Source organism: Dromiciops gliroides, chromosome 5 (genome assembly GCF_019393635.1).
Source record: "Dromiciops gliroides isolate mDroGli1 chromosome 5, mDroGli1.pri, whole genome shotgun sequence".
Classification (NCBI taxonomy): domain Eukaryota; kingdom Metazoa; phylum Chordata; class Mammalia; order Microbiotheria; family Microbiotheriidae; genus Dromiciops; species Dromiciops gliroides.
Genome location: NC_057865.1, coordinates 255,632,326 through 255,647,629, shown reverse-complemented (window position 1 = coordinate 255,647,629; position 15,304 = coordinate 255,632,326). Strand labels below are relative to the sequence as shown.

The 15,304-nt window shown below is 36.2% G+C and overlaps 1 protein-coding gene across 1 annotated transcript in view; it reads right to left on the bottom strand.

Moving 5' to 3' along the window:
* The window catches only part of ACSS3 (acyl-CoA synthetase short chain family member 3), a 244,414-nt gene that overhangs the window by 163,986 nt on the left and 65,124 nt on the right, over positions 1–15,304 (bottom strand). The window contains exons 3-4 of the mRNA XM_043969220.1: positions 10,431–10,619; positions 4,660–4,794 (exon numbers count right to left, since the gene is read on the bottom strand). Coding sequence (XP_043825155.1) covers positions 4,660–4,794; positions 10,431–10,619 — 324 coding nt within the window. The remainder of the gene's footprint in view (positions 1–4,659; positions 4,795–10,430; positions 10,620–15,304) is intronic.

Sequence of the window (15,304 nt, the reverse complement as noted above, 5' to 3'; positions counted from 1 at the left end):
TGACTAATGCAGAAATACATTTAATGTTATTATGTAAATATATATATATATATATATACATATATATATATATATATATATATATATATAACCTATATCAGATTACCTGCTGTCTAGGGGAGGTGGGGAGGGAGGGAGAAAAATATGAAATTGGAAATCTTATAAACAAATGTTGAAAATTATCTCTACATGTAACTGGAAAATAATAAAATACTTTTATCATAGAAAAAATGAATGCTGAAAACTATCTTTACATGTAACTTGAAAAAATAAAGTATTATTAAGATTTTAAAAAAATGAATGCATCAGTTCATGTAAGTTTTTCCAGGTTTTTTATGAAATTTGCCAGCTCATCATGATTTCTTATAGCACAATAGTATTCCATTACATTCATATACCACAGCTTGTTTAGCCATTCCGCAATTGATGGGCATCCCCTCAAAAATGAATATAATTGGGGAAAAATACCAACTAAGGGGGGAAAAGATTTGATTGCTATTAACCAATTAGATTTGATTGCTATTTGATGGACCACCTACAGTTAGAAGGGTATATAAGCTGTGAGTACACCACCATTTTGGTCTTTGGTCAGAGAGAGACAACCGATGACCATCCTTTAATTAATAACCTACTGACCTTATTAATAAAATGATCAAATTACCCAGAATTATTCCTCTCATATTTTTAATCATCACACACCTGGACTAGAGAAGACCAACATGTGACACAGATTTATAAATATATGTAAAACCATATTGTGTGTACTTTTATTTATCAGTTCTTTCTCTGGAGGTCTACAGCATCTTCCTTCATAAGCCCTTTAGAGTTGATTTGAATATTTATAGTCTTGAAGGGTATCTAACGAACCCATGTCAAGAAACCCTTGATCTAAAAGTATTCCTTAAGACATATTCGAAGTCTAAAAGCATAAAACATACTGCTAAGTGTGATGCATGTGATTCAATTTGTTTTGTTGGTACCTTTACACATTCAACTAGTATTAAAACATTAACTTCTTTGAATCATAATCTGAACTCATAAAAATACCATAAAAATGGTAAGACAGGGTTCTTTGTTTTCCTTTGAGGATAAAGATTCTATCATAATGAAGCTTTGGACTTAGTTGGAAAAGTCTTAACTGTCAGGACTGAGAAGTAGGAAGAAAGTACTTACCACTATATCTCATGGAAATAGAGAAGGATAATCACCCACCCAAATACACAGAGAGACACATAACTTTAAGGAAATGACAAGGCAGTGTGCAGGTATCACCAGGACCAATTGATCCTAAGAGAACAGAATTGAGAGAGAGGGATGAAAGAATGACTTGAATAGTATCTTAAGGCTGCTGCATACCAGGCAAAACAACTCCAGTTTGAGAAGTAGCTGCCAAGCTACTTTCCCCTCTGGCTAAAATATAAGCCTGGCTAATGAGAAAAATCACTTCTAAGCACATTCTTAATACCTATCAACCCCACTGAGCTCAAAGCAGAAAAGAGAGTTTACAATGGATTTAATTACTATCTGAATCAGTGGGGATTTTCCATAAGGGGAAAGACAACTGATACACACACTGTTCTCTGAAAACACCACTTTGTTTTTGAGGGAGTGTTAGGAGTTCCTCTTGTGATAAGAGGAAGCTTTAGCAATGAAGCATTCATTTCTACATGTGGTACTTAGGGGAGAAGGGGGGCAGGAATCAGAATTGCTTATACTTTCCTATTCTCCATCCTCATGCCCAAATATAAATGACTTTGATACTGAATTTAAACATTCTGATGTGAAAATGACCAGAGCTAAAGCATCAACAAAAACACACAAACAAACAAATCAATGTCTTAGGTCCTATGAAACAAACTTAAAATTCACCTTCTGGACAGAAAGAGCAGTAAAATCAGTGAGTGTAGCAGTTCAGGAGCTTATGGGGTACTTAAACGTCACACAGGATTTTAAAATGGTGATGACAATCACCAGGTAGCAATCAAATTGACAGTTTTAAAACACTTTCTTTTTCTCCCCATCTGGACATTTACTTTGAGCATACTCAATAGAGGACTTCTCAAGAGCATCACAAAATTGGATATTATATTTGAACCTATGTAAGTGTCTCTCTTGGAAAATCCCTAAGGTATCCTGGATACCCAAGCTGCAGTTAAAAATCCCAAACTGAGTATATTTTCAATCACAGAAATAAAAATTTACAATGTCAAGAGTCAATTAAGGACTGATAAGAAATGATTTTTCTCCCCTCTTTGCTTAGAAGTGTTGTTAAGTTTGTTTGTTGGTTGGTTTTTTAAAACTCAGCTCCTGGTGCACTTTTGAAAAAAAAGTATTACTATGACTCTCTTGGATACAAAAATATCACATTGTTCATAGGGCCATTTACAGAAAATATTTTGGTTTCTGACCCAAAATTAGTGCTTGGTTGATTTATTTCATAACAATGAAAATTTTTATTTATAAAATATGATATAGTAACTAGGATGGACAATTAAATGACAATGTAATACTAGACATGAGGCATTTCCAAATTATGTATCGGCTATATAAATGACCAGAATCCTTAAAGCAGTCAGTCACATGGAAGTGTTGACCACTAGGCTCCCAAAGGAAATATACAAGAAAACATGGAGAAATTTTAGATAGAGCAAATGTAGAATATAAGTGTTACACCATGAACCTATGCAGAACATTATTAAGAGCGAGGGCTACCAATAACACAAGGCTTGCCAAAGAGAGGCTTTAGCTGTGAACTGTTTTTTTTAAACAGAAGAGAATTTTAAGTCTAATATCTACAGAAGGGAAGACTATGTAATAAATCCAATAATGTGAGGCCTTAAACGTTTTTTTTTTACAAGAGTTCTTTTGGCAATTTTCAATCATTCTTTTGTTTTTTGTTTGTTGTTTTTTGTTTCTATTTTTAATTTTCAGTTTTTCAAAAAGAAATTTGTTTAAAACCACTGAGGCACAATGGTACAGAGGAGAGAGGGCTGGTCTCAGTTTAAGAAAATATGACTACAAATCTTGCCTCTAATATATACTGCCTCTACAATACCATGGACCAGTCATTCAAACTTCCCATGCTCTGAGGCATGTTTTAAGACTCTAAGTTAGAAAGACTCCTGATATTCATCAATGGAAGGAGCTTCCACTTTAGGAATTCCCCATACATTTGAACAATGATGAAATTGTAGATCTGAACAAACAAAAAAATTAAATCCTTCCTTGGTGTTGATCAATAAACAACTAAATATATTATTTTTCTACATTTGTGTTTTTACTTTGTGTTTTAGATTAAAACATTTAAAAATATATACTAGTATATGTGATAGACATATATACGATATAAGCATATGTGTAGGTATATATATGTGTATGCATGAATATATGTCTATATGTGTATATGTGAATATGTACATGCATATATATATATAAATTCTTGTGCGTCTATAAATACATACACATCTACATGTGTATAAAAACACACCTATATGTCTGTGTATATATGCATGTGTGTGTATACTTTTCTACAGGTGCAGTTCGTATCCATATCCTATATGGGACATAATCTTAAAATAAAATTGCTTTGAAATGAAGGGGAGAAAAAAGGATGGTGATGCACTCAAAATAATACCAACTATAAACTCCAATAACATTTTATACAAGCCATATCTGTTGGAAAATCTTATGAATCTTATACTAAGACTAATGTATAGAGATTAAGCTTTCCCACCTCCATTATTTCATTTGGTTCCACAACAACCCTGTAAGATAGGTGAGAGAGCTATTATATTCCCCATGTGATAGCAGAAGAAACCAAGGGTCAGATCCTAAGTGACTAGTCCAGGCTACTAAGAGAGTAAATGGAAACTGGAACTCCTAAGTTGTAGTTGGGCATCCATTCCATTAGCCCTAGAAAGCATTTCATTTAAAGGCTGGGATCTTAATCGACACTTTCCTTTAACACCTATAATAAAGGCATGAAGTCTTGCAATGCCACTAAATGATAATCCTTTAAAACAGATAAACCAGAACAATTCATTAACTTTCCAATTGTTTTCTCCACTGAAGACTATAAGTTATAAAATGCCAACTTTTGATATCAAATGAAACTTCCACACATAGATAGTAACCATTCTCAGAATGTTTTCCCATGCAAATTTCTAAAAAAAAAAAAGTTCAAATAGCAATTCTGCACTGAAACAGATATTGTCACGAATTACTCCAGTTATTTATCTGAATGAATTCCACCTTTGTCTTTAATTTTCTTTTGTCTATGAGGTCTTCTTACAAGCAACACCTCTGAGAAAACAGGATAATGAGAAATATAGAACATCTCACATATCTTCTCTAGGCATATAAAATACAAATGCATCTATCTGTATAAACCTATATGTGTGTATGTATGTGTATATAGATGTATATCTATATAAGTATCTACATGTGTATCTCAGTATATATATGTGTGTGTGTGTGCGTGAATTTATATGCATTCACATACGTATAATACATTTATTTACAAAGCAACTCTTCCTAGCTCTGTATATTTTACATATTGAAGACTGTAGCCATTATCTCTTGCAGGTCTAAAATCCATACAATTAAGATATGTTTATCACAAAATTTAAAAATAAGAAAAAAATCAGCAATAAGACTTACCATATTAGGTCGATTATAAATGAGAACTCTGCCAGGCTGGTGCTCTCCTATCTTCAGGGCTTCTTCTAAAAGTGGTATATATTCTACTCTCCTCTCAGGCTCTATTCCAAAGGATGCTGTTACAACCACTTTGGGCTAAAATAAAGAAAATCATTATGATTAGTTAAAATATCAGCTACATTTAATTTCAAGAATTAAGGATATAAGTAAGATAGGATCCTTCATACAGGGCATGAAAAGTGTTTTACATCTAAAACAAAGCTTCTTAAGCTGTGGGGTCATGGAACTAAATCTGGGGGTGGTGAAAAATTTGGCAGTAAACACTTGATTTGCATACCTATTTATATACCTATATACCTGGGGTTGAGTAAAAATTTCTTGGGTGACAAGGGATCACCAGTGGAAAAAGTTTAAGAAGCCTTGAGCTAAAAACAGTATACTTTTGCTCGCTATGTGAAAGGTCTCAAAACAAAACCCCCTTACTTTCCACAAATCCTTATGTATGGCCACACAAATTTAAATTGCCTGTGAAAAATTATAGGACTTTCTAATACTTTTTCTTCTTTTTTTCTTTTCCTTTTTTTCTTTTCTTTTCTTTCTTTTTTTTTTTTCAGGGCAATGAGGGTTAAGTGACTTCCTCAGGGTCACACAGCTAATAAGTGTCAAGTATCTGAGGTCATATTTGAACTCAGGTCCTCCTGAATCCAGGGCTGGTGCTTTATCCACTTCGCCACCTAGCTACCCCGCTAATACTTCTAATGACTTAATAAGGCCTACATTTAAAATAAAATCTCATTGTCATAAAAAAGACTTTAGTATTTTTAAAAGGTAGATACAAAATGCATTAACCTTTTAAATATAGCAGACAGTTTCAAAATATACAAATTTGCCCCCCAACAAATAGTTCCCTAGATTTTCTTTCTAAAATGCTGTTTCCAAAGAAAATAATAAATAAGAGTTAGCAGGTAAAATTATTAATCCAATTGATTATATACTTAAAATGTAGTGGTCCAACAAACAGTAATAGTACTTTTTATATATTAAAGAAAAGTTCCAAGATTGGTTTACAAAAAATTCTAGAGTAAAAAAATGAAATGCATCAAAGATTAAAAAAAAAAAAAAACAGGCTGGTTTTCTTGCTTCCTAAAAGTTAAATATCATTCATTTGTAAATAGCCATAGTACTTTAAATAGCTGATAAACACAACAGTTTTCTACAATGCAGCTTGATAGCATTTCTTTTTTTTTTCCCCCGGGGCAATGGGGGTTAAATGACTTGCCCATGGTCACACAGCTAGTAAGTGTCAAGTTTCTGAGGTCAGATTTGAACTCAGGTACTCCTGAATCCAGGGCTGGTGCTCTATTCACTGCACCACCTAGCTGCCCCTAGATAGCATTTCTTAAGCAACTTAAAATGATAAGCAAATTATTATAATTTACCTGTAGGGAAAAATAGTATACATAAAAGGTTTAAAGTCAAAATTTGATCCTTCTTGGAATGAAACTTTTTTTTTTTGAGATTTACCTCCATACTGCTTTCTTTTAGAAAGGTAAAGTTCATACATTTACATTAATTTTTTATATTGGAATAATCGTTTATAGGTTAAGATGGAAAAAATAAGCATCCAGACTAAGAAAATGTTGACGGTAGAGTTGTGTCCTACTTTTCTATTAAAAAAGTAACATTTTTTTTCTTATTATTTCAAAAAGGCACTAAGGTAGATCTTTTATAACTGCCTTGGACTAAGAAATAGACAAGGAAAGATGCATATTACACTATAGTAATATAGTGTTAAATTATTTTTTACGTATTATACTATGAATCACATTACAAAAGAGTGTTTAATGATAAACAAGCAAATTGAATGAATGAATGACATTTACAAAAGAAGTGAAGGAGAAAGAGCTTAGGTTTCCAAGTCAGAAAAGCCTGAGCTCAAGCCCCCACCTCTGACACATACTGAATGTATGACCCAGGCAGATTACCCAGGCAACTCTCTAGGACCAGAAAGTACAAACTAATTGCGCATCTGGAGGGAATTTTCTTGGTAGCAAGCTCCCCATACCAATAAAACTACAAGTCTGGGTATGATGAAATAGAATGCATTTAGGGCTTCAAGACTGGCAAAATATTTATCAAATATCATGAAATGAGCCTCACAGAAAGCCTTTGAAATGGGGTCTCAAGTGATTACTATTTTCAGTTAACGGAAGAGGCAGCTATGCTTCAGAGACATTAAATGACGTGTCCATGGTCACACGACTAGTGAGTGATAGTGGCAGAATTTGAATCCAAGGCTTCTTGACTCCAAGTCCAACATTCTCTCTGCTATACCATTCTTTCTCTCTTTGATGTAATTCCATCCAATGACCATTTAGTGGGCTCATAGTATATGCAAGATGGCATGTGATATGGTAGAGGATTAAAAGACCAGTAATGAGAGTTCCTGCTTTCAAGAAGCTTACAATCAAAAATTGTTCTGAGAAGATAATTAAATAAATAAATATAAATTTATATATAATAAAATATACTATATAAAAATAAACTAGAAATATATAAGATAAAATGAATAGAAATAGAAATAAATAAAAAGAAGGGTGTAGGATTACAGGAGAGGTAGAAATAGCCTCTCCAAAGGATTCTTAACCCTGGGTCCATGAATTTTAAAAACATAAATTTAAAAAAACTATTTAAATATAACTGGTTTTCTTTCTAATCCTGCATATTTTATTTCATGCATTTAAAAACAGTATTCCTGGGGGCAGCTAGGTGGCACAGCAGATAAAGCACAGGCCCTGGATTCAGGAGTACCTGAGTTCAAATCCGGCCTCAGACACTTGACACTTACTAGCTGTGTGACCCTGGGTAAGTCATTTAACCCTCATTGTCCCGCAAAAAACAAAACAAAAACAGTATTCTTAAGAATAGGTCCTTGGACTTCACAAAATTGCCAAAGGGCTTTGTGAAACAGAAAATGTTTAGAATTCTTTTTTGGGGGGGGAGCAGGGCATTGAGGGTAAAGTGATTTGCTCAGGGTCACACAGCTAATAAGTGTCAAGTGTCTGAGGCCAGATTTGAACTCATGTCCTCCTGAATCCAGGGCTGGCATTTTATCCACTGTACCACCTAGCTGCCTTACCAAGGCTGGCTACTTTCAAATGAAATGGCCAACCTGGGCATCTGCTAATACAATATTGCTAACTTTATCCACCATTTTTAAAAAGCCAAATACTTTAAAATCTATTATTAATAACTATAGTCAGGGGCAGCTAGGTGGTATGTGACCCTGGGCAAGTCACTTAACCCCAATTGCCTCACCAAAAAATAAAATAAAATAAAATAACTATAGTCACTACATATTCCAGATTAACTGATGTCCCCCCACAAAAAAATGATAAAAGATAAAAAGCAGATGATACCTGAAGGGTTATTGAAATTGAATCTGATGTAAGCCTATCAATGTTCTGCCATTGGTATCTATTTCCTTCTGACACTGCTAAGTCAATGAACTTAAACTAATGAAATGTTGTTTTTCAAGCAGGAGGTGAAACCCTGCCCTGCTCCCTATTAACTGGTACCTCAATAAAAACCATAAGTGGAGTAAATGCACAATCAATCATATCCTAATACACTCAGCTCTTGTTTATTCACACTAATAAAAGGATTCAAGGTTAAATCCTTCCCACCTCTCTCAACATGTCCTTCCTCTGTCTCTCTTCCATGAAGATGACTCCCAAAGGTGTATTCTCTTTCTCACGTCTCCAGTGACTTTCTGGATATTTCTCACTGACTGTCTTCCACCCCACCCCCATTTTGAACTTCAGATTTAATCTGTCTAAAAGGGAAATCAAAATCTTGCTCTTCAAACCAATTCTCCCCATGACTTCCATATTTCTATGAATGGTATCCTACTCAAGATAAGCCAGGGCTTCTTAGAATAATCTTGAATGTTCCCTCTTCCTTGACTACTATAGCCAATAAATGATCAAAACCTTTCTATAATGTTTACATTTTCCATATGCCCCACTTCCTTACCATTCCATTAACTACTATACTAGTGATCAGCTCAGACTTGGAATATTCTAATGTCTTCCTAACTGGTCTCCCTTCCTCCTGTGTCTTTCCAGACCAATTTTACCCACCAGAGTCTTCATTTTCCTAAAACATGATTCTCCCTTCCATCTTTTATTTCCCTGGCTTTGTCCAGGCTGCTTTCCACTCTCGGAATGCCTTCTTTCCTCACTTGTGTCCACTAGAATCCCTTCCAAATTGCCATCTCTGACACAAAGCCTTTCCTGATCTCCCTAAGCTGTTAGCACTTTTTCCCTCCCAAAATTATCCAAGTAGCCACCACAATAATGTATGCCCTCATAAACACAACATTACAACACTGTAAAACCCTACTAATTGGTTTCCCTCACTCAAGCCCATCACTTCTGATCCACCCTCGATACAACCACCAAAATGATTTCCCTAAGGCCCAGCAGGTCCAATCATGTCACTTCAACTCAAGTGGCTCCCTACTACCTATTATGCATAGCTAGGTGGATAGAGCACTGGGGTTGGAATCCGGAAGACCCAGCTCCCAGAGTTCAAATCTGGCCCAGACACTTACTACCTGTGTGACTTTCGGCAAGTCCCTTAACCCTGTTTGTCTCAGTTTCCTCCTCTGTAAAATGAGCTGGAGAAGGAAATGGCAAAAAACTCCAGTATCTTTGCCAAGAAAACCCCAAATGAGGTCACAAAGAGTCAGACCCGACTGAAATGATTAAACAGCAGCAAGCACTACCTAATACAGGATCAAGTATAAACTCCATTAGGCATTGAAAGTCACTCCTATGTTCTTTTACAGGTTTATTACAACCTTACTCAACTTCACTACTTACAATCCAGCCACACTGTGCCTCACACACAAAAATAGAATCCATCTCCCTTCTTAGTTAATAAACATTGATTAGGTATCTACTAAGTACCAGACACTAAATGCTAAATGCTGGGAATACAAACAAAGGCAAAAGATAGGCCCTGTCCTCAAGGAGCACCTCATCTAAGCCCCTAGGCCTAGGCACAAGCCTTCCCCCAAGCCAGACTCTTCAAAATTCACCTCAAAGAAGGCCTTACCTGTTACCATCAGGTATCCCCACAAAACCCACTTTGTATGTGTTTCATCTATATTTGTATATATCTGTCTGTGCCTGTATTGTTTCCCCAACTGAATGAAAGCAGCCTGAGGGTAGAATCAGTTTCTTTTTTTTTTTCTCTAAGGAGCATAGCATCTCTTCTAGCGCCCAATGTGTAGTACACACCTTAAAAACTCTTGTTTGAATGACTGAAGTGCTTATGTCTTCACACTGTGCAGTTTGAAATGTCATTTCTTTGAGGGCAGGGACCATGTTTGCAACCCCAGTGCCCAGCACACTGCTTGCCATACAGGAATAAGGATGGGACCAAGGATTTCACCGGTCTAGTGAGGAACTCCCTCTATTGATGCAGTTCAGCATCTTCTCTGCTATTCCTAGTCTTCAAAAATCTCCTAGAGGACTGAGAGGTTAAGCCATTTGCTTGGCGCCACACAACCAAGATGGGTCAGAGGCGCATCTTCCAGACTCTTGAAGTCCGTCCCCTACTCTCTACCCCACGCCTCCCTCTGCCTCACACAGGGAAAGTAATTAATAAAGACTTGTGGATTTGAATTAAATTTGGTCACAGCAAAAATAGCCTATCCTACCAGATGATAACATTTTACCTTTCCCCCAGACAAAAAGCCTTACCTTTGCATGATCAATACGGGTGCTGAGCTCCTTGGAGGCAAAGCCCCCAAAGATGAGACTGTGAATGGCTCCTATTCTCGCACAAGCCAGCATGGTGTACATTGCCTGAGGTATCATAGGCATATAGATCACTACGGTATCCCCCTTCTGCACACCGTGCTTCGCCAAGACACCAGCCAGCTTGGAGACCTGAGGAGAGAAAATTGTGAAGTAATTAAAAAGCTATTTTATGCATTATTTACTTAGCTATTCAATTGGAGAGGCCTCTGTCTAGGACAGTTTCCTTGAATGAAGATCTATGTCATTGACTGTAGGATTTCTTACTAAGCCCATACTATTATGGAGTAAGTAGGTGTCAGCTCTGTTTGGTATAAATGATTAGGTCTCTCTCATTTTTTTTTTGCAGGGCAACGAGGGTTAAGTGACTTGTGCCCAGGGTCACACAGATAGTAAGTGTCAAATGTCTGAGGTAGGATTTGAACTCAGGTACTCCTGAATCCAGGGTCAGTGCTTTATCCACTGTGCCACCCAGCAGCCCCTAGCTCTCTTTTAAACAAAATTGTTCAGGTATCAATCCAGTGAGGTCAAATATCTAACCAGATCATCTAGTCAGACTGATGGGCCAGGCACAGAAAGTATAAGAATAGAAAATAAAGAAAGAGACCTAGGTCATGAAGACATGCTGTAGTCCTGAGCCCAGGACCCTTAATTGTGATAAAGGCAGACACAGAGATTCTGCTCCATTTCTTTTCATTCTCCCAAGCACCAATAGGAAAAAGTGACTGCACCAGGTTAGTATGACAACTCTTCTGTTCTATTCCTTCCTTAAGGATGGGGAATGTCCTTTGCTTCTTTTTCTATTACCAGTGCTTAGTGCTTAGTAGGCCTCACGCATAGTAGGCACTTGATAAATATTGACCAATTACTTGATAAGCAGACCAGAGTTGAGCTTTATAGCACAGGTGTATCCTGTACTTAAAGAAGCCAACTCATTGGACAAACAAGGTTCTCAAACTCTTCTAATTGACCTTTGATCACTGATAATTCATTTCCATTTATGGCTACAAAAAAGAAATCTACCCCCCTCACTGCCTTGAATGAATGGGATGTGTTACTTTTGGTGGAAAGTCGAATGTGGAAATGTATGAATGGAATGGAATGTGACTGGGTTTTAAGAAATGATGAAAGGGATTGCTTCAGAGAAATCTGGAAACACTTGTATGAAGAGAAACAGAATGAATGAAAAGAAAAAGGAAAAAGTATGTGTACACACATACACATACATACCTACACATATATACATACCTACACATACATACATGTGTGTAGATATATATATATATACACATATATACAATAAAATCACAACATTTTCATGATATATAACATTGAAATGGATGCAATTTTTCATCATCATTCCAGAGATCTAATGATGTGAAATATGCTACTCCTACCTGGCAGAAAGTCTGTATGTCTACAGACATATTTTTGTTTATTTTGGACATTGCCACCACAGGGATTTGTTTTGTTTGACTATTCATATTTGTTACGATGGTTTTGTTTTTCTTTTTTTCCCCCATTGAGGGGAGGATATTATTACAAATCATGAAAATAGATTTTTGTTCTGTAAAAAGAAAAAGGCATTTTAAAAGAAGGGGGAGTAAAAATTACATAAGATCATAAAATTAAGAGTTTGAAAGGCCCTCACCAGTCATCTAGTCCAATATAATTTCAGAGGTGAGCAAACTAAAGTCCAGAGTGGAAAACCAGCTTGATTAAAGGTCACACAGGTTGTAATTAATCTATGTCACATTTCAGCCCAAGCTCTGTGATTCTAAAACTAGAAATCCTTGCAGGGGTCTATGCTGTCTAAATCATTAATTCATGATAGGGGGAAAAAGACACATATATAGTCAGATGATACCTATTAATCTAGTAAGAGGGTAGCGAGAGCCCCTAATTAATGAGATAATTTCCAGTTTTACTTCAAATTGAAATCCATAAAGAAACTTCACTGACTTAGTACTAGCAGGGTCTACTTTCTGAAGTTAACTGAAATCCTATTGAGGGTTCTTGGTCTGCACAAAACAGAAATGGGAAAGAATAACCTAGCTGTCACTATCAACTCAACGTTTAGGAAATCTCTTATGAAAGGTTGATGAAACTAAGGGAAAGGGTGCTATCGTCACAGCTGTTTCCAGGGGCCATTCTGCCAGCCTTGATTTTATTCCAGACCAATCATTGCAAAAGGAAAGAAAATAACATTATTCCTCATGGAGAATCAGGCAATCATTCTCCCAGATATTCCTATGAAACTTTTTTCAGAGGGAATGAGTTATCTTTTTTTTTTTAATTCTGATATCTTTTGGTTTTATATTCCCTTCCATTCCCCAATGGCTCCCTTATTTTCCTCTCCTCAGTAATGCTTTATGGGTCAAGGTAACATAGTAGGGAGTGGGAGATCTGGTGTCAGGAAGACCTGCATTCAAATTCTGCCTGACACTTACTCGATTTTTAACACTGGGCAAGTTATTTAACCTCTATCAATCTCAGTTACTCATCTGTAAAATGGAGATAAGAAGACTTTCCAGAATTATGAGGGGATCAAATGAAAACATAGTTGTAAAAGCTGTGCAAATAATATCCTGTATTAACATAACAGAATAAAACGTGAGAAAATATACTCCAGGAAAACTGACACATAAAGTGTGACAATCATTGGATGTAAAGTTCCAAATCTATAATCTTCTCACTCTACAAAGAGGGGAAGTAGGAACATTAGAAGGGAATACTTTGCAAGCATACTAAATGCGCATACAAACTTTAGCTGTTGTGTCATATATAGGTGGCTAGGTGGTGCAGTGGATAGAGCCTTGGCCTAAAGTCAGAAAGGCCTGAGTTCAAATCCAGCCTCAAATATTTACTAGCAATGTGACCTTGGGCAAATCACTTAACCTCTATTTGCTTCAGTTCCCTCAACTGCCAAATAGGGATAATAATAGCACCTCTTCCCAGAGTTGTGAGGATCAAAGGAGATAATGCTTGTAAAGTGCTTAGCACAGTGCTTAGGACGTAGTGGGCTTCATATAAATGTTTGCCACCACCACCACCATTCATCATCATCATCATCATCATCATCACCATCATCGTCATCGAAAAAATAACAATAACAAGCCTTCCCAGTAACTCAATTACCATTCTTATCCATATATTAAAATATCATTTCCATTAATTTCATTTATCTATTTTTAAATTTGGGTCAGACCTACCCATTTTATCATTGGTGTACAAGACCCCCATGTAGATACCCTCATCTACCAAAGAAGACTGGCAACTGTCCTGAAACTTCTATTCTTGGCGGGGGGGGGGGGGGGGGGGGGGGACACAATGAGGGTTAAGTGACTTGCACAGGGTCACACAGTCACACAGCTAGTAAGCTAGTAAGTGTCAAGTGTCTGGAACTGGATTTGAACTCAGGTCCTCCTGAATCCAAGGCCAGTGCTTTATCCACTGTGCCATCTAGCTGCCCCCCTGAAACTTCTATTCTTAATAGGGTTTCCTAGGGCACTGAAACTTTAAATGACTTGTATAGGGTCATGAAACCAGAATGTCTTGACCCAGTTCTCCCTGACTCCATGGCTGGCTCTTTATCCTATATCCCATGCTTCAATATACAGTCACATTTCGCTTTTTATCTAATGTCATTTTTCATGAAAAAAAAAGGTATTTGCTAATGCCAACAGATACTAGTAACTCTTCCTCCCTTCCCTACCTAAAAACCAGTACATTGGATTTATATATTGGTGTGTGTACATGTTATGATGTGTATGAATAACAACAAGTTTATATGCTGTTTCTACCCAACTAACATAAGCACCTTGAGGGCAAGGACTATTTAATTTCTGTTTTTGTATCTGAATTGCCAAGTATGGTTCCTGGCATAGAGCATACAGCTTAGTTTATGGCTTGTTTATTAATTTTATTTTTCCCCAATTACATATAAAAACAATTTTTAACATCTGTTTCTTTTTCAATCTGGAGTTCTTAATTCTCTCTCTCTCCCCCTCCCCAGGATCCCTCAATGAGAAGGTAAACAACTTGATAGAGGTTATACATGTGAAGTCATGCAAAACATATTTCCATATGAGTTATGTTGTAAATGAAAACACAGACCAAAAAAAAAAACAACCAAGAAAAAATAAAGTTTTTTAAAAGTATGCTTTGATGTTCATTCAGACTCCATCGGTTATTTCTCTGGAGGCAGATAGCATCTTTCATTATGAGTTTGGTTTTGTTTTCGACTGTTGTATTTCTGAGAACAGCTAAGTCATTCAGAGTTGATCATCACACAAAGTCACTGTTACTGTGTACAATGTACTACTGGTTCTGCTCATTTCACTTTGTATCAGTTCATGCCAATCTTTCCAGGTTTTTCTGAGAGCATGCGCCTCATCATTTTTTACAGTACAATAGCATTCCATCACAATCATATACCACAACTTGTTCAGCTATTCCCCAGTTGAAGGGCATTCACTCAGTTTCCAATTCTTTGCCACCAGAAAAAAAAAGCTGCTATTAATATTTTTGTATATATAGATCCTTTTCCTTTTTTTTTTTAATAAGAAATGACCTGTTAATTGATGACAAAGTAAGTGAATTTCCACGAAATCATCATGGTTCATCTTACCATTCCATTAAAGGGATATTTTTATTGAATGAAAAGAGGGATTGAATTAAGGTTTCTTCTGACAGCAATGAAATCAACATTTAAGTGGATTGAGTTAAGCAAACTCTACTCCCTTCTTGGAAGCTGTTACCACCAATTAATCAAGTCGACTCAAATTAAATTTAAATTGCCAGGTCCAGAGAAGTCA